The sequence below is a fragment of the Ornithorhynchus anatinus genome, chromosome 1, assembly GCF_004115215.2.
Source record: "Ornithorhynchus anatinus isolate Pmale09 chromosome 1, mOrnAna1.pri.v4, whole genome shotgun sequence".
NCBI lineage: Eukaryota > Metazoa > Chordata > Mammalia > Monotremata > Ornithorhynchidae > Ornithorhynchus > Ornithorhynchus anatinus.
Genome location: NC_041728.1, coordinates 56,447,225 through 56,462,454, shown reverse-complemented (window position 1 = coordinate 56,462,454; position 15,230 = coordinate 56,447,225). Strand labels below are relative to the sequence as shown.

The window sequence follows — 15,230 nt, the reverse complement described above, 5'->3', positions numbered from 1 at the left end:
CGGGGCGTAGTGGACGCCCCTCCCGCCCCCCGCGCCCCCCGCGCCCCCGTCCCGGGAAGGGTCTCGGAGGGCCTCCGGGAGGCGGCGCCCAGCGGCGGCCCCGGGAGGGGGAGGGGGAGGGGCGTGGGGGGTTGGGGGGGGGCTCCCCCCCGCCCCCCCTCCCCCGGCCTGGGGCGGCATGCCTTGGCCCTTCTCGGAATCGATCAAGAAGCGGGCCTGCAGGTACCTGCTGCAGAGGTACCTGGGCCACTTCCTGCAGGAGAAGCTCAGCCTGGAGCAGCTCAGCCTCGACCTCTACCAAGGCACCGGCTCCCTCGCACAGGTGCCCCTGGACAAATGGGTGAGGACTCACGCGTGCACACGGGGCACCCCGGGGAAGGGGGGGGGGGGGGGCTCAGGCCGGACCCCTCCCCCCCCACACACACACACAGGGCGCAGGCAAATGGGTCAGGCCTGACCCCTCCTAGCAACCCTCTCGGGGGCAGGGTGGGGCACAGATCAGAGGATGGGGGGCGGGGGACAGCCAGGTGGCAGAGGTCAGAGGATGTGGGGGCGGGGGGCAGCCAGGGGGCAAGGGGCACAGGTCAGAGGACGGGGGGACAGGGGGCACAGATCAGAGGATGGGGGCCAGGGGCCAGGCAGGTGACGGGGGGCAGAGATCAGAGGACAGGGGCCAGGGGGCACAGATCAGAGGATGGGGCACAGGGGGCACAGATCAGAGGATGGGGGACAGGGGGCACAGATCAGAGGATGGGGGACAGGGGCCAGGCAGGTGACGGGGGGCAGAGATCAGAGGACAGGGGCCAGGGGGCACAGATCAGAGGATGGGGCACAGGGGGCACAGATCAGAGGATGGGGCACAGGGGGCACAGATCAGAGGACAGGGGGGCAAGTGGCACAGATCATGGGGCAGGGGGCCAGCCAGATGGCAGGGGGCAGAGATCAGAGGATGAGGGGGCAGGGGACTCAGATCAGAGGATGGGGGCAGAGATCGGGTCGGGGGGCAGGGGGCCAGCCAGGTGGCAGGGGGCACAGATCAGAGGACGGGGGGCAGGGGGCCAGCCAGGTGGCGGGGGGCACAGATCAGCGGACAGGGAGCAGAGGACAGGGGGCAGGGGGCCAGCCTGGTAGCGAATTGCAGAGGTCGGGCAGGGGGCTGAGGTCAGAGGGCCGGCCCGCGGGGGGGGCGGTGGGCCCGAGGTGCCAGGGCCGCTGCCAGGACACTTTCGCGGCTCCACCGGCCTCCAGTCGTCAGTAGCGGCGGAAGGACGGTGATGGCGATTGCTAAGCGCTCACCCTCTGCCACGCGCCCTTCTAACAACGATAATCATAGTCGCGATGACGGTGTTCGGTAAGCTCCCACGACGGTGTTTGGTAAGCGCTGCCTCTGTGCCACACACTCCTCTAATAATGACGATTTTTGTGAAGCGCTTACTCTGTGCCAGGCGCTCTTCTCACGATAATAATAATAATGACGGTATTTGTTAAGCGCTTACTCTGTGCCAGGCGCTCTTCTCACGATAATGACGACGAAACGGTATTTGCTAAGCGCTTACTCTGTGCCAGGCGCTCTTCTCACGATAATAATAATAATAATGACGGTATTTGTTAAGCGCTTACTCTGTGCCAGGCGCTCTTCTCACGATAATAATAATAATGACGGTATTTGTTAAGCGCTTACTCTGTGCCAGGCGCTCTTCTCACGATAATGACGACGAAACGGTATTTGCTAAGCGCTTACTCTGTGCCAGGCGCTCTTCTTACGATAATAACGATAATGGCAGTATCCTGCCATTACTACAGTGTAGTACAGTGTTTACTACAGTGTTTAAGCGCCTACTCTGTGCCAGGCACTCTTATAACAATGATAGTAGCGACGGTATTTGTCAAGCGCTTACGACGGTGCTTGCTAAGCGCTTACTCTGTGCCAGACGCTCTTCTGGCAATAATAACGACGATATTTGTTAGGTGCTTACAGGGTGTTTGTTAAGCACTTACTCTGTGCCAGACACCCTTCTAATAGTGATGCTAATAACGACGGTATTTGTTAAGCGCTTACTCTGTGCCAGGCGCTCTTCTAATAATAATACTAATAACGGCGGTATTTGTTAAGCCCTTACTCTCTGCCAGGCGCTCTTCTAATACTAATACTAATAACGGCGGTATTTGTTAAGCGCTTACGCTGTGCCAGTCACTCTTCTAACAATAATAATAATGACGGTATTTGCCAAGCGCTTACTCGGAGCCAGGCGCTCTTCTAATAATAATAATAATGATGATGATGGTAGTTGTTAAGCGCTTACTATGTGCCAAGCACTGTTCTAAGCGCTAGGGTAGATTGAGAAGCAGCGTGGTTTAGTGGCAAGAGCAGAGTTTTGGGAGTCAGAGGGGGCGAGGGTTGTTATCCCGCCTCCGCCACTTGTCTGATGGTGTGATCTTGGGCAAGCCGCTTCACTTCTCCGGGCCTCAGTTACCTCATCTGTAAAATGGGGATGAAGACCGTGAGCCCCACGTGGGACAACCCGATTGCCTCGTCTCTACCCCGGTGCTTAGAAAAGTGCTTGGAACATAGTAAGCGCTTCAAAAATGCCATCATTATTATTATACAAGGTAATCAGATTGTTCCACGTGGGGCTCCCAGTCTTCATCCCCATTTTACAGAAGAGGGAACTGAGGCCCAGAGAAGTGAAGCGACTCGCTCAGAGTCCCACGGCTGACAAGTGGCGGAGCCGAGATCAGAACCCACGACCCCTGACTCCCAAGCCCGGGCTCTTTCCACTGAGCCACGCTGCTTCTCTAGGCGCTGGGGGAGAGACAGGGTGATCGGGTCGTCCCCCGCGGTAACTGAGGCCCAGGGGGGTGACGTGCCCAAGGTCACACAGCAGACGAGTGGCGGAGCCGGGATTAGACGCCACGTCTTCCGACTCTTAGGCCCGGGCTCTTTCCGCTAAACCAGGCTACTTTCCAGGCGCTTAGTACAGTGCTCTGACTGTGACTCGCTTGGTCCTTAGTACGGTGCTCTGCCCCCAGGAAGCGCTCAATAAATAGGATTGAATGAACAAACGACCCCTTGAGAGCTCAAAGCGATGCCTGGCATGAGAAGCGGTCTCTTTTTTACTGGTATTTGTGGATCATCACCTTTCCCAGATTGAGCTCCCCGCTTTTCCCTCCGCTCCCCCTTCCCCCTCCTCCCCCCAGCACTGTGCTCATCTGTATATATTATTTATTTCCCTATTTATTTTGTCAGTGAGGTGTACATCCCCTTGATTCTATTTGTTGTCTTGTTTTTGTTTTGTTCCCTTTCGCCTTGCCGTCTCCCCCGTTTGGACTGCGAGCCCGTCACTGGGCAGGGATGGTCTCTATCTGTTGCCGAACTGTCCATTCCAAGCGCTTAGTACAGTGCTCTGCACATAGTAGGAGCTCACTAAAGACTTTTGAATGAATTGGGCCAGGTCTTCATAATAACGAGGGTGTTGGTTAAGCGCTTACTACGTGGCAGGGACCGTCCTAAGCGCCGGGCTGGGTTCGATACGAGTAAATGGGGTTGGACGGGGCCCTGTCCCCCGTGGGGCTCACGGTCCCAATCCCTCTTTCGCAGATGAGGGAACGGAGGCCCAGAGAAGCAGAGTAACTTGCCCAAGGTCACACAGCAGACGAGTGGCAGAGCCTGGATTAGAACCTGTGACCTTCTGACTCCCAGGCTGGTGCTCTATCCACCACGCCGTGCGCCCAGTGGGTCCCAGGCACTGTATTAAACGCCGGGCAAGTCAGGTTGGACACAGTCCCTGTCGCCCGTGGGGCTCAAAGTCTCAAGCCCCGTTTTGCAGATGAGGTCGCTGAGGCCCAGAGCAGTGAAGTGACTTGCCCGAGGTCACGCAACCGACACGTGGTGGCGCAGCTGGGATTAGAACCCGCGACCTTCCGACTCCCAAGCCCTTGCTCTATCAGGCCACGGTTGAGTGCTTTGTGCCGGGCACCATACTAAGCGCTGGGGTAGATGCAAACCAGGCTGGTTGGATGGAGTCCCTGGCCCACGGTCTGTATCCCCATTTTACAGATGAGATAATGGAGGCACAGAGGAAGGGAATGGACTTGCCCAAGGTCACGCAGCAGACAAGTGGCCAAGGCGGGATTAGAATCCAGGCCCTACTGACTCCCAGGCCCGTGCTCTATCCTCTAGGCCGTGTCGTGGACCAGGGCTGCTGATCCTAAAGACTAGATGAGAAACTACAGAATGACTTTTTGTTAGTTTTTTTGTGGTGGTGGTTGTTTTAAAGGAACGCATGGAGTCAAAAATCCCAGCCTTTAATCGTCATTTGTCCTGAGAGACGGTTTTAAGGTTTAGAAGTATTAGAGACAGTTTTCCGTATTTCATTCGTTCATTCGGTAGTATTTATTGAGCGCTTACTCGGTGCAGAGCACTGTACTGAGCGCTTGGAGTGTACAGTCACCCCTTCCCATAGGACCTGCCGATCCAGAGAGCTCTGTAGCGGTCAGACAATATAATAATAACAATGATGTTGGTATTTGTTAAGCGCTTAGTCTGTGCAGAGCACTGTACTGAGCGCTTGGAGTGTACAATCACCCCTTCCCGTAGGACTTCCCGATCCAGAGAGCTCTGCAGCGGTCAGACAATAAAATAATAATAATGATGTTGGTATTTGTTAAGCGCTTACTCTGTGCAGAGCACTGTACTGAGCGCTTGGAGTGTACAATCACCCCTTCCCGTAGGACTTCCCGATCCAGAGAGCTCTGCAGCGGTCAGACAATAAAATAATAATAATAATGTTGGTATTTGTTAAGCGCTTACTCTGTGCAGAGCACTGTACTGAGCGCTTGGAGTGTACAATCACCCCTTCCCGTAGGACTTCCCGATCCAGAGAGCTCTGCAGCGGTCAGACAATAGAATAATAATAATAATAATGTTGGTATTTGTTAAGCGCTTACTCTGTGCAGAGCACTGAACTGAGCGCTTGGAGTGTACAATCACCCCTTCCCATAGGACTTCCCGATCCAGAGAGCTCTGCAGCGGTCAGACAATAGAATAATAATAATAATGTTGGTATTTGTTAAGCGCTTACTCTGTGCGGAGCACTGTTCCAAGCGCTGGGGGGAGAGACAGGGTCATCAGGTCGTCCCACGTGCGGCTCAGAGTTAATCCCCATTTTCCAGATGAGAGGTTCTCTCTGAATATTTTGAAATGACAGGTTTCACTGAGATGCCAGGCTTTCTTGGCTAGTTTTCATTTGTCTAGTGCCCCGGGACGTGACAGGCAGCGTCCGTGAAACAGTGTTGCCTTTCCGAGGAGAGTTCGTAGGCCCTGGTGATGTCTGTGCCTTGATCTCCTCTTTGATTTCGGACCACCCTGCGTGGTTTCGGGCCTGGCGACCGGCGCGGGGCTCGTGCCGTTCCGTTGAGTTAAGTCTCTCCGCAGCGAAAGACAGAAAAGGTTATCCAAACAGGTGTTGCAAAAGCGATGAATCAGCCCTTTGACCATTTTCAGGAGACTCGTTCAACAGAGTTGATTTTCTTCGTACTCCCCTGCGTGATTTAGAAAAAAGTGTCTGTGAACGGGGCGTTACGTGCTGCTGCCCGGGCTTGACCTTTTAATAATAATGATGATGATAAGAATAACACCGGTAAATGACGATAACAACGGGGGCATTTATTAAGTGTTTGCCAGGTGCCAAGCATCGTCCTGAGCGCTGGGCTAGCACAGTTTGGGAGTCAGAGGACTTAGGTTCTAATTCTGGCTGCGCCAGTTTTCTGCCGTATGACCTCGGGCAAGTAAGTCACTGAAAGTCCCTGTTTCCACATCTGCATAATGGGAGTTCAATCCCCGTTCTTCCTCCTACTTAGACTATTAGCTCCATGTGGGACGGGGATTGGGTCCAGCCTGATTATCCTCACCCCAAAACGAGAGTCTTACAGTGCTTGGCGCATAGTAAGCGCTCACCAAACCCATCCCGCATGAGGGTCACGGTCTAACGGAGATTTCAAAATAAAGTGTCCTTGTGCCATAACGCCTCTGAGAGCACCTGAGAAGAATAATAATTCCGGTGTCGAGCGCTTACTGTGTGCCAGGCACTGTACTAAGCACTGGGGTGGAGACAAGCCAGTCGTGTTGGACGCAGTCCCTGTCCCACTGATCTCACCTCAATCAATCATATTTATTAAGCGCTTACTGTGGGCAGAGCACTGTGCTAAGCGTTGGGGAGAGTACAGTCGAACAGACTTGGTAGATGCGTTCCCTGCTCACAGTGAGCTTACAGTCCGGAGGGCGACCAGTGGGGCGTTTTCTCAAGAGCTATTCAGTAAGCCCTTGCAATTGCGTTTTTGGAACACACCGTTACAATTTAAAATACATTTAAGTAAGCAAGAGCACAAGTATTATTTTCATCTAGCAATCCCTTTTATAGTGTTCTTTGTACAAGTGACTCACTTCTCCGGGAAGCTTCCTTTGGCTTAAGCGCCAGTCTTTGCCTCCCTTTGAAGTACTCTGACTTGAATAGAGTGATTATAACCCCTCTCAATTTAGAATAGATCGTGGCAAATCTGTTGGCACAGGCAGCTCTGATAGGTCAGAGTGAGGTGTCTCTTAGCTAAGGGTGTAAAGTCGTACTGTGAAAATTAAATGCCCTGTTTGCACAAGAAACCGTTGGGTTTTTTCACCAAGCACCAGAGTTCTAACCAGAATCAGGCAGGGTTTGCAGTCCAGGGGAAAAAAATTAATTTTGACGTAGTGTGTAGAGAGAAAGAAAAGCCTTTCATATAACACGCATTTGGGAACATCCCATAGATTAAAAACAGCTTCTCTTTACTGTGTGATTTGTGTAGTAATGAATCTATCCTAACTTAGGACCAACCCTATTCGACTGCCTTTTTTGTTGTGAGAGTCCGTCTTTTGTGAGTATAATGCTTTCTGTAAAATTATACTTAATGAAAACACACTGGAGAGACCAAATGATGACTTCTGAAGGGAAAAATGTAAGAAGATCTAACTTGGTCTTAAACTCACAGAGGTTTCTTAAACCACTTTTGACCCCCGCTTTTACTCACGTGTCCTATTTGCTTATTTAAAATTGTAACCTTCAGAACTTGCAAGTGAATATCTAATTCTCACAAAAAGTCTGTTTTCAAATACTTCAAAGACTTCGCGTAGCCCTATAAAGTCAAGTCCAAGCTCTTGCATTTTTTATTACCATTTTGACAAGTAATTTCCCACCCCGGTTCATTTTAAACAAGTTGAGATTTCAGTGGCAGTGAGGGTCTAGACTTGGGATATTTCAGCATCACACCCCTCCACTCTCAATCAACCAATCAGTCTGATATTTATTGAGCACTTACTGTGTGCAGAGCACTGTACTAAGCACTTGGGAGAGGGAAGCAGTGTGGCCTAATGGATAAAGCACAGTTTGGGCGTCAGAGGACTTAGGTTCTAATTCTGGCTGCGCCCATTTTCTGCCGTATGACCTCGGGCAAGTAAGTCACTGAAAGTCCCAGTTTCCACATCTGCATAATGGGAGTTCAATCCCCGTTCTTCCTCCTGCTTAGACTATTGGCTCCACGTGGGACGGGGATTGGGTCCAGCCTGATTATCCTCACCCCAAAACGAGAGTCTTACAGCGCTTGGCACATAGTAAGCGCTTAACAAATGCCATCATTATTATAATTGTTTTTGTATTTGTTCAACACATACTGTGTGCCAGGGACTGTTCTAAGCACCGTGGTGGATACAACCAAATCGGTTTGGACACGGTCCCTGTCCCACTCGGAGCTCACAGTCTCAATCTGGGGCCCACAGTCTCACTCATGCAACTGGACGACTTAGAATATAGGCAGTTCAGGATTGACTGGGTACCCTGGGCGTCCGCCTAGCTAGATTTAGCAATGCCCTGCAAAACCTGGGTGGAGAAAGGGATCGTAAAAAGTGCCTTAAACATTCCCCGGGTGAATCTTCGTCTTGTAATGCGGTAACAGAGCCCCATTAGTTTCCTTAGTCACACTGGCTAGGGAAGAAGAGGCTCCTAGAAAATGAAGAACCAAAATGAGTTCGTACACAATCACGCTCTCTGGCAAGGGGTAAGGCGAGTGGACCCTCCCCCGCTTCAAAGCCTTATCGAAGGCCCACCTCCTCCAGGAGGCCTTCCCAGACTAAGCCCCACTTTTCCTCACCTCCCACTTCCTTCTGCGTCGCCCTGACTTGCTCCCTTTGCTCTTCCCCGCTCCCAGCCTACACCGCCTATGTGCCTCTCTGTCGTTTCATTTATTTGTATTGATGTCTGCCTCCCCCGACTCTAGACTGGGAGCTTGTTGTCGACAGGGAATGTCCCTGTTTCTTGTTCTACCGTACCCTTCCAAGCACTCAGTACAGTGCTCTGTACACAGTAAGTGCTCAATAAATACGAGTGAGTGAATGAATGAATGGACAGCCTCATTTTTTGCCCCGAGAACTAGAAGCTGGGTCATTTGGCCTGTCGATTATATTTTATTCACTGATGTCGAAGAGGCTTTTTGGGGGGCCGGGGGGTTGCTTCCCTGAGATAAATAAGTCTTCAGTGTGAGTTAATTCACATTTTTTAGATTCCAATGCAGTCAGCTCCACGTATATGCCAGAAGTGACATGTCCACCCCAGACCTGTTGCTCAGTTGCTACCTCAGCGTCTTTGCTGCTGTAGAAGAAGCCACCTGCTCGGTTTGTCGGCTGCACCCTCCTCTGTTCAGGCTCCTGGGATAACGCCAGAGGATGTGCCGAGTGGAGGCCTTTCGTTGCTGTCGGTCTCGCGCTGAGGGCTCGGAAGGAGAGGGGCGAAACCCTAAGGGGACAACGAGGTCAGAGAAAGGGGAGAAGGGTAAGGGGTAGTTCCTCATCCGCCTCCACCCCTTCTTTCCTGCCGCTTCAGCCTGGAGGTCTCCCCCGAGATGCTAGCAATAACACTGGAGGAAGCCGGTCGTATTTATTGAGCACTTACTGTGTGCAGAGCACTGTACTGAGCGCTTGGGAGAGTACAGTACAAGAAGATCACAGACACAGTCCCTGTCCACAACGACTTCACAGTCTCGAAACTGTTAGTCTTGCCTAAAGTTGCACTTCGGGTCACTAAACTTAACCCACTCCCTACACTCCCCATTCTCGGACTGGCACGCGCTATAAAAATATTGCCACCAGCATTCTTTTTGAGCTGCTTTCTGAAGGAGCCTGGACAATTTAGGGAGAGGAATTGTACTTGGAGGAGCAGAATATAAATTTTGTGGACTAGGACACATGTCCTAGGAGGAATGATTTTGATGAGGATTTAGCGGAAGAGGGAAAAGTCGTTGCTCAGGTTAGTGTTATGTATCTGCAGGTGTGGGAGACACCTGGTTCAAACAACTTCTATTCAAGGGCCTTGGTGTTCCGTGTAGACAATCGTTCCATAAATTTGGGAGGCAAAGAAGTAGCGTTTAAGATGATCACATGAAGTTAAAAGAGCCTGTGTTTCCATTTCTCTATTGCTTGTTCACCGTGGGTTTTTATTTATGTGGCATTTTTGATGTTTTACTCGTCCCTTGTTGTGTTTTAAAGTCAGGAAATAAACTGGGTTAAGTGAAAACGGTCACTTTAATAGTAATGAGAGAATTGCAGCAAATTTAGTTCACTGGGTTGCAGCCTAACCTAGCTAATGCTCTAATTGAAAGAGACAAAGTACTTTTTGCCCTATTTTAAAATTTCTTTATTACGGAGTTATCACGGCATTTGACTTTTCGATCTGATTCGGGGCGTCGATTGGTTTGAAACGCCAACCTTTTGCGTCTTAATAAGTGTGAATCAGAAATGGGAAATACTTTAGGATTATGGGCTCAGCCCGAGGAATTCTCCTTGACCTCAGAATATCAGGACAGAGTGGGACCAAGATTGGCTGGTAGGTGTGACCTGAGTGGGACCGAGATCCTCTGGTAGGCGTTACCTTGTAGAATCAGATTAGAACGGTAGCCTGGAAGGGAAAATCAATTAGCCTGGATTCCTCCAGAATGATGCATATTCATTCCTCCAAATATCCATCTTGGACATTAAGAAAAATCCCATTCACTATGGTAATACTGCCTTTCTCTCTGCACCTTCCACATTTTATTGTCTCTTCACCAATTTTTCCAGTCGTCTTAGCGCTGAGCTAGATAGAAGATCTCCAAGTCAGACACAGTCCCTGTCCCACATGGAGCTTCCAACCTTAAGTAGGAGGGAGAAGGTGTATTCAGTTCCCATTTTACAGATGAGGAAACCGAGGCGCAGAGAAGTCAAGTGACTTGGCCAAGGTCACACAACAAGCAAGAGGTAAAGCTGGGATGAGAAACCAGCTCCTCTCACTCCCGGCAGCGTGGCTCAGTGAAAAGAGCCCAGGCTTGGGAGTCAGAGGTCATGGATTTGAATCCCGGCTCTGCCACTTGTCAGCTGTGTGACTGTGGGCAAGTCATTAAACTTCTCTGGGCCTCAGTTACCTCAACTGTAAAATGGGGCTGAAGACTGTGAACCTCACGTGGGACAACCTGATTCCCCTGTATCTACCCAAGAACGGTGCTCTGCACATAGTAAGCGCTTAAATACCAACGTTATTCTTATTATTATTATATTCTTTCCACTAGGCCACTCTGCTTCCGTGAGCTTGTTGTGGGCAGGGATTGTCTCTCCTTAGTGCTGTATTGTGCTTTCCCAAGCGCTCAGCACAGTGCCCTGCACCCCGTAAGCGCTCAGTAAATACGACTGAATGAATGACTCGAATGCTTCGTAACCACAAGTCCTCCGTGGCAGGATAAAGAGCCCCGGCGGGACCTGACATTTGGTTTGGTCGGATTGAGCGGGGCTAGTAGAGTCCCAAATTCTCTGCGAACGTCGGCCTGGGCAGCCTCAGCCTTCTGTAGGCAAGTGTAGTGACCAGGCGATAATGGCTAATTGCCCTCTTTGGGACTAGAGATCCCAGCAGCACATAGCTACAACCATGCACGTGTAACAACGCTGGAAATGTGTACCCTTCCCCTTTGTTGTGGAAGTCAGGTCAGGTGTGGGACTTTAGGAAGGAAAACCTTTGGGCCAGCGCTGCCATTTGGCTCGAATCTCTTTGGGCCAGAACCCATATTTACTCTCCTCTCTCGGGGCTTTCCAGGATGAGGGTTTCATTTAAGGTGTTGCTGTGTATTTTAATATTACACCTTTGGCCCACACCACCTCAAAAGAAGGTGGTTGGACAGCCCACTTTCATGATTGGTTTGTATTTTTTTAAATACTCTTGCACAATGTTGTCTTTCTGTTTTGTAAATCTCATCACCTTTTCTACCTGTGCTCAAGTTTTGATGTATTATTTCGTAAGCAGCAAACCTTTTCACTCGCAGATTTTGAGAAGGTATTTACATTGCAGAGTACATTAAAAGTGAATCCCCTAACTTGACCCCAGTGTTTATTCGGTATGCGTAGAATTAAGAGTTCGCACCAGATGATTTCAGTGTTACGTGCCGGGTAGGTTAAAGTCAGATTAACCGTGTCAACTCTGTTAACACCGGTGTGCCGTATTTTCACGATAACTAAAATGAGTTTGCGTTCTCTCGGTAGTGCCTCAATGAAATCCTGGAGTCAGCCGATGCGCCTCTAGAAGTCACGGAAGGATTTATTCAATCAATTTCTCTCTCCGTTCCTTGGGGATCCTTGCTACAGGATAACTGTGCCCTGGAAGTGAAAGGATTGGAGATGGTCTTCAGGCCAAGACCTCGAGTAGGTGGGTGTGACTTGCCAGTAATGGCGGTAATATTGTCGTTTTTCTTCGGTGCGTATGCTCTTCTGTATTGGAATCTCAATATTGGAAAACACCGTCACCTCCTAAGTCCCTCTTCCTTCTGCGTCACCCTCGCACTTGGATCTGTACCCTTTCTTCAACCCACGCTCAGCCCCCCCAACCTTTATGTCATTTATTTTAATGTCTGCCTCCCCTCTAGATAGTAAGCTCATTGTGGGCGGGGGAAATCTAATGATAATAACGGTATTAGTTAAGCGCTTGCTATGTGCCAGGCACCGTACTAAGTGCTGGGGTGAATACAAGCAAATCGAGGTGGACCCAGTCCCTGTCCCACGGGAGGCTCCCAGTCTCAGGCCCCATTTTACAGATGAGGTAACTGAGGCTAAGAGGAGTTAGTGACTTGCCCGAGGTCACAGAGCAGACAAGTGGCAGAGCCGGAATTAGAACCCATGACCCTCTGACTTCCAGGCCCGTACTTTGTCCACTATTCCATGCTGCTCTTCATATCTACCAGCTCAGTTATTGTACTCTCCCAAGTGCTTTATGAAATGCTCTGCGCACAGTAAGGGCTCAATAAATTCCATTCAGTCATATTTACTGAGCACTTACTATGTGCTCCTACTGGGTCTGAGACCTTTTCCCTTTTTAATCTTTCCATATTTACCCATATTTGCCCTGCTGTTACTCCAGGACTGATGAGGGTTCCTACTCAAGCCATTAGGAAGTCCTAGGGAATCACATTTTTTGTGTCCATTCAATTATATTAAGCACGCACTGGGTGCAGAACACTGTAGTAAGCGCCTGAGAGGGTACAGTATGACGGAGCTGGTAGACACGTTCCCCGCCCACAACGAGCTTAGTGTAAATTTAAGAGGGCTGCCTAATGGATGAAACAAGGAAAGCGAAACTTTTCCTTTAAGATACTAAATCCTGTGGGATGGGACTCAACAAATGTTGACTTAGTTCACCAGGCAAAAATTCCACTTTCAGGCGCTTTCCGCTTTTGTGGGTTTGAAGGGTCTGTGGCCTATTTGTTTGTTCCTTCCCTCTGCCTGACTCACACTTAGGACTATTTATTTGCTGAGCGCTCCGTTCCACTCCTTAGGGATTGCTCTCTTTCAGTGGCACAGTTTGCGTATATTTTGGAAACTATAATTACCCTGTACCTGCGTTCCCACCCCGCTGGAGAGGGAGATTCACAAAACCCACGGTCACCCCGGCCTGTCCCATTATGTCGGCGCTTAAAATAGGCCGACAATTGGGGTAAAGGTGCCGGAGCGAACCAGCCCTTGCCTCTCCCGGGTCCATTTTGGAAGGGCAGAGGCTTAGACATCCAAGCCCACGTGATGCCCCTCCGTTGGACTGGAACTTGGGACCCGCCATTCCCAGAAGAGGACTCTTTCCTCCACCTGGGATCCACAGCTGGGCCAACAGCCTTTACTGACCGGCTGATACCCGTCGAGCGTTGTTCTCGGGAACGTACGGTAGAAGTCAAAGATGTTCCCCGTATGAGGAGATTAGGCAGGCGATGGATCCGCGTGGTATTTTGAGGGTTTCTCTGACTCAGGTTATTGATTCCAAATTTGAATTTGTACTTTCAAGAATTTCTCTTTTTTTATGGTATTTAAGCGCTTACTACGTCCCCCCCCTCTAGACTGTCCATTCATTATGGACGGGGAATGTTTCTGTTCACTCTGTTGTACTGTACTCTCCCCTCTGCCAAGTGCTTCAGACAGTGCTACGAAGATAGTAAGCGCTCAATAAATACCATCGATCGATTGATTGCCAGGCACTGTCCTAAACGCCGGAGTAGATGCGGTTGGACACAGTCCCTGCCCCACATGGGGCTCACATTGTTATTCCCCACTTCACAGATGAGGTAACTGAGGCACCCAGCAGTTAAATGACTTGCCCAAGGTCGCACAGCAGACAACTGGAGGAGCCAGGATTAGAATCCAGGACCTTCTGTCTCCCAGGCCCGTGCTCTATCCACGAGGCCGCACTGCTTCCCTGAAATTTTATGGTTAATCTCTTGTTTCAAAAGTACCTGAAGTTGACTCTAAGCTCCTTTTGGCCAGGGAACGTGTCTGTCAACTCTGTTATATTGTACTCTCCCAAGCACTTTAATGCTCTGCATACAGTAAGTGTTCAATAAATATGATTGATTGATTGATTGGCCTTCTCGGAGGCAGAGTATTTTGAGTTACTTGGGCACAGCCTGGGAAAATCACCGAGAGCGATTAGATGCCAGCGATTCAGAGAGACAAAGTCTCCTTGCAGTGAAATAATTTTTGCACCAAAAGCACCTTGCTGCATTCCAGCACTTGGAATCGAGATACAGATCAAGTTAAGGATCAGGCACTACAGATGGTGGGGTGCAGAAGAGGCTTGGGGTTAGGCCGGCTGCCGTGAACCGGAGACTTCTGCAGTCGGTCAATCGATCGGTGATATTTATTGAGCGTTTACTCTGTGCAGACCACAGAGCTGGTAGACACATCCCCTGCCCACAATGAGCGTAGAGGCCAGAGCGGGGGACAGACGTTCATAGAAATAAAAAAATTAGGGATATGTACGTAAGTGCTACGGGGCCGAAGGAGAGGCGAATGAAGGGTATCCATCCAAGTGTAATGGCGATGCAGAAGGGAGTGGGAGAAGAGAAAATGGGGGATTAGTGAGGGAAGACCTCTTGGAGGAGATGTGCCTTCAGTAAGGTTTTGAAGGTGGAGAGAGTAACCGGCCATCAGATACCAAGGCCAGTGCAATATAACAGATGCCTTCCCTGCCCACAGCGAGCTTCCAGTCTGGAGGGACGTGGACGGCGTCCAGCCTGATTAGCTTGCCTTGTTATGGGCAGGGAACATGCCTGCAAATTCTGTTGCACTCTTCCAAGCGCTTAGTAGGGTGCTCTGCGCACACACACCGTGAACGCTTAGTAAGTACCACTGATTGATCTGCCCCAGCGCTTAATACAGCACCTGGCACACGGTAAGCGCTTAACCAATATCTTAAAAAAAAAAATCATACGACTCCCTTAGCGGCTGAGGATTCTGGATTGGGAACTGAAATTAAAGAGTGGCTCACTTGGAGACGTTTTGTGAGGATGGTGAGACGGAGACAAGAGTGAAAACATGCCAGGCACTGTGAAGGACAAACGCGTCAGCATACGAGGCAGCGTTTTGTGTGCGCGCAGCGTAGTTAGGACTGGAGTCCCGCATTGGTGTTGTCAGGCGGTCGTATTTACTGAGCGCTTACTGTGTGCAGAGCACTGTACTGAACGTTACAATATAATGATCAACAGACACTTTCCCCGTCCACACCGAGCTTACAGTCTAGAGGGACTGTGTGAATTTCCAGTCATACTTTAGATAGATTTCACTATCAGTGACCTCGCTTTACCTAAAGCAGCTATATAGCGCTATCCTCCCCAGCGCTTAGTACAGTGCCTGACCACATAGTAAACGCTTAGCA

General features: G+C 50.2%; 1 protein-coding gene across 3 annotated transcripts in view; it reads left to right on the top strand.

The window, feature by feature from the left end:
• Window positions 1-157: 157 nt before the first annotated feature.
• The window catches only part of ATG2B (autophagy related 2B), an 80,619-nt gene continuing 65,546 nt past the window's right edge, over window positions 158-15,230 (top strand). For all 3 annotated transcript variants that reach the window (XM_029073318.2, XM_029073327.2, XM_029073311.2), the window contains exons 1-2: window positions 158-340; window positions 11,582-11,744. In XM_029073318.2, the coding sequence (XP_028929151.1) occupies window positions 179-340; window positions 11,582-11,744 (325 nt within the window). In that variant the 5' untranslated portion in view covers window positions 158-178. The remainder of the gene's footprint in view (window positions 341-11,581; window positions 11,745-15,230) is intronic.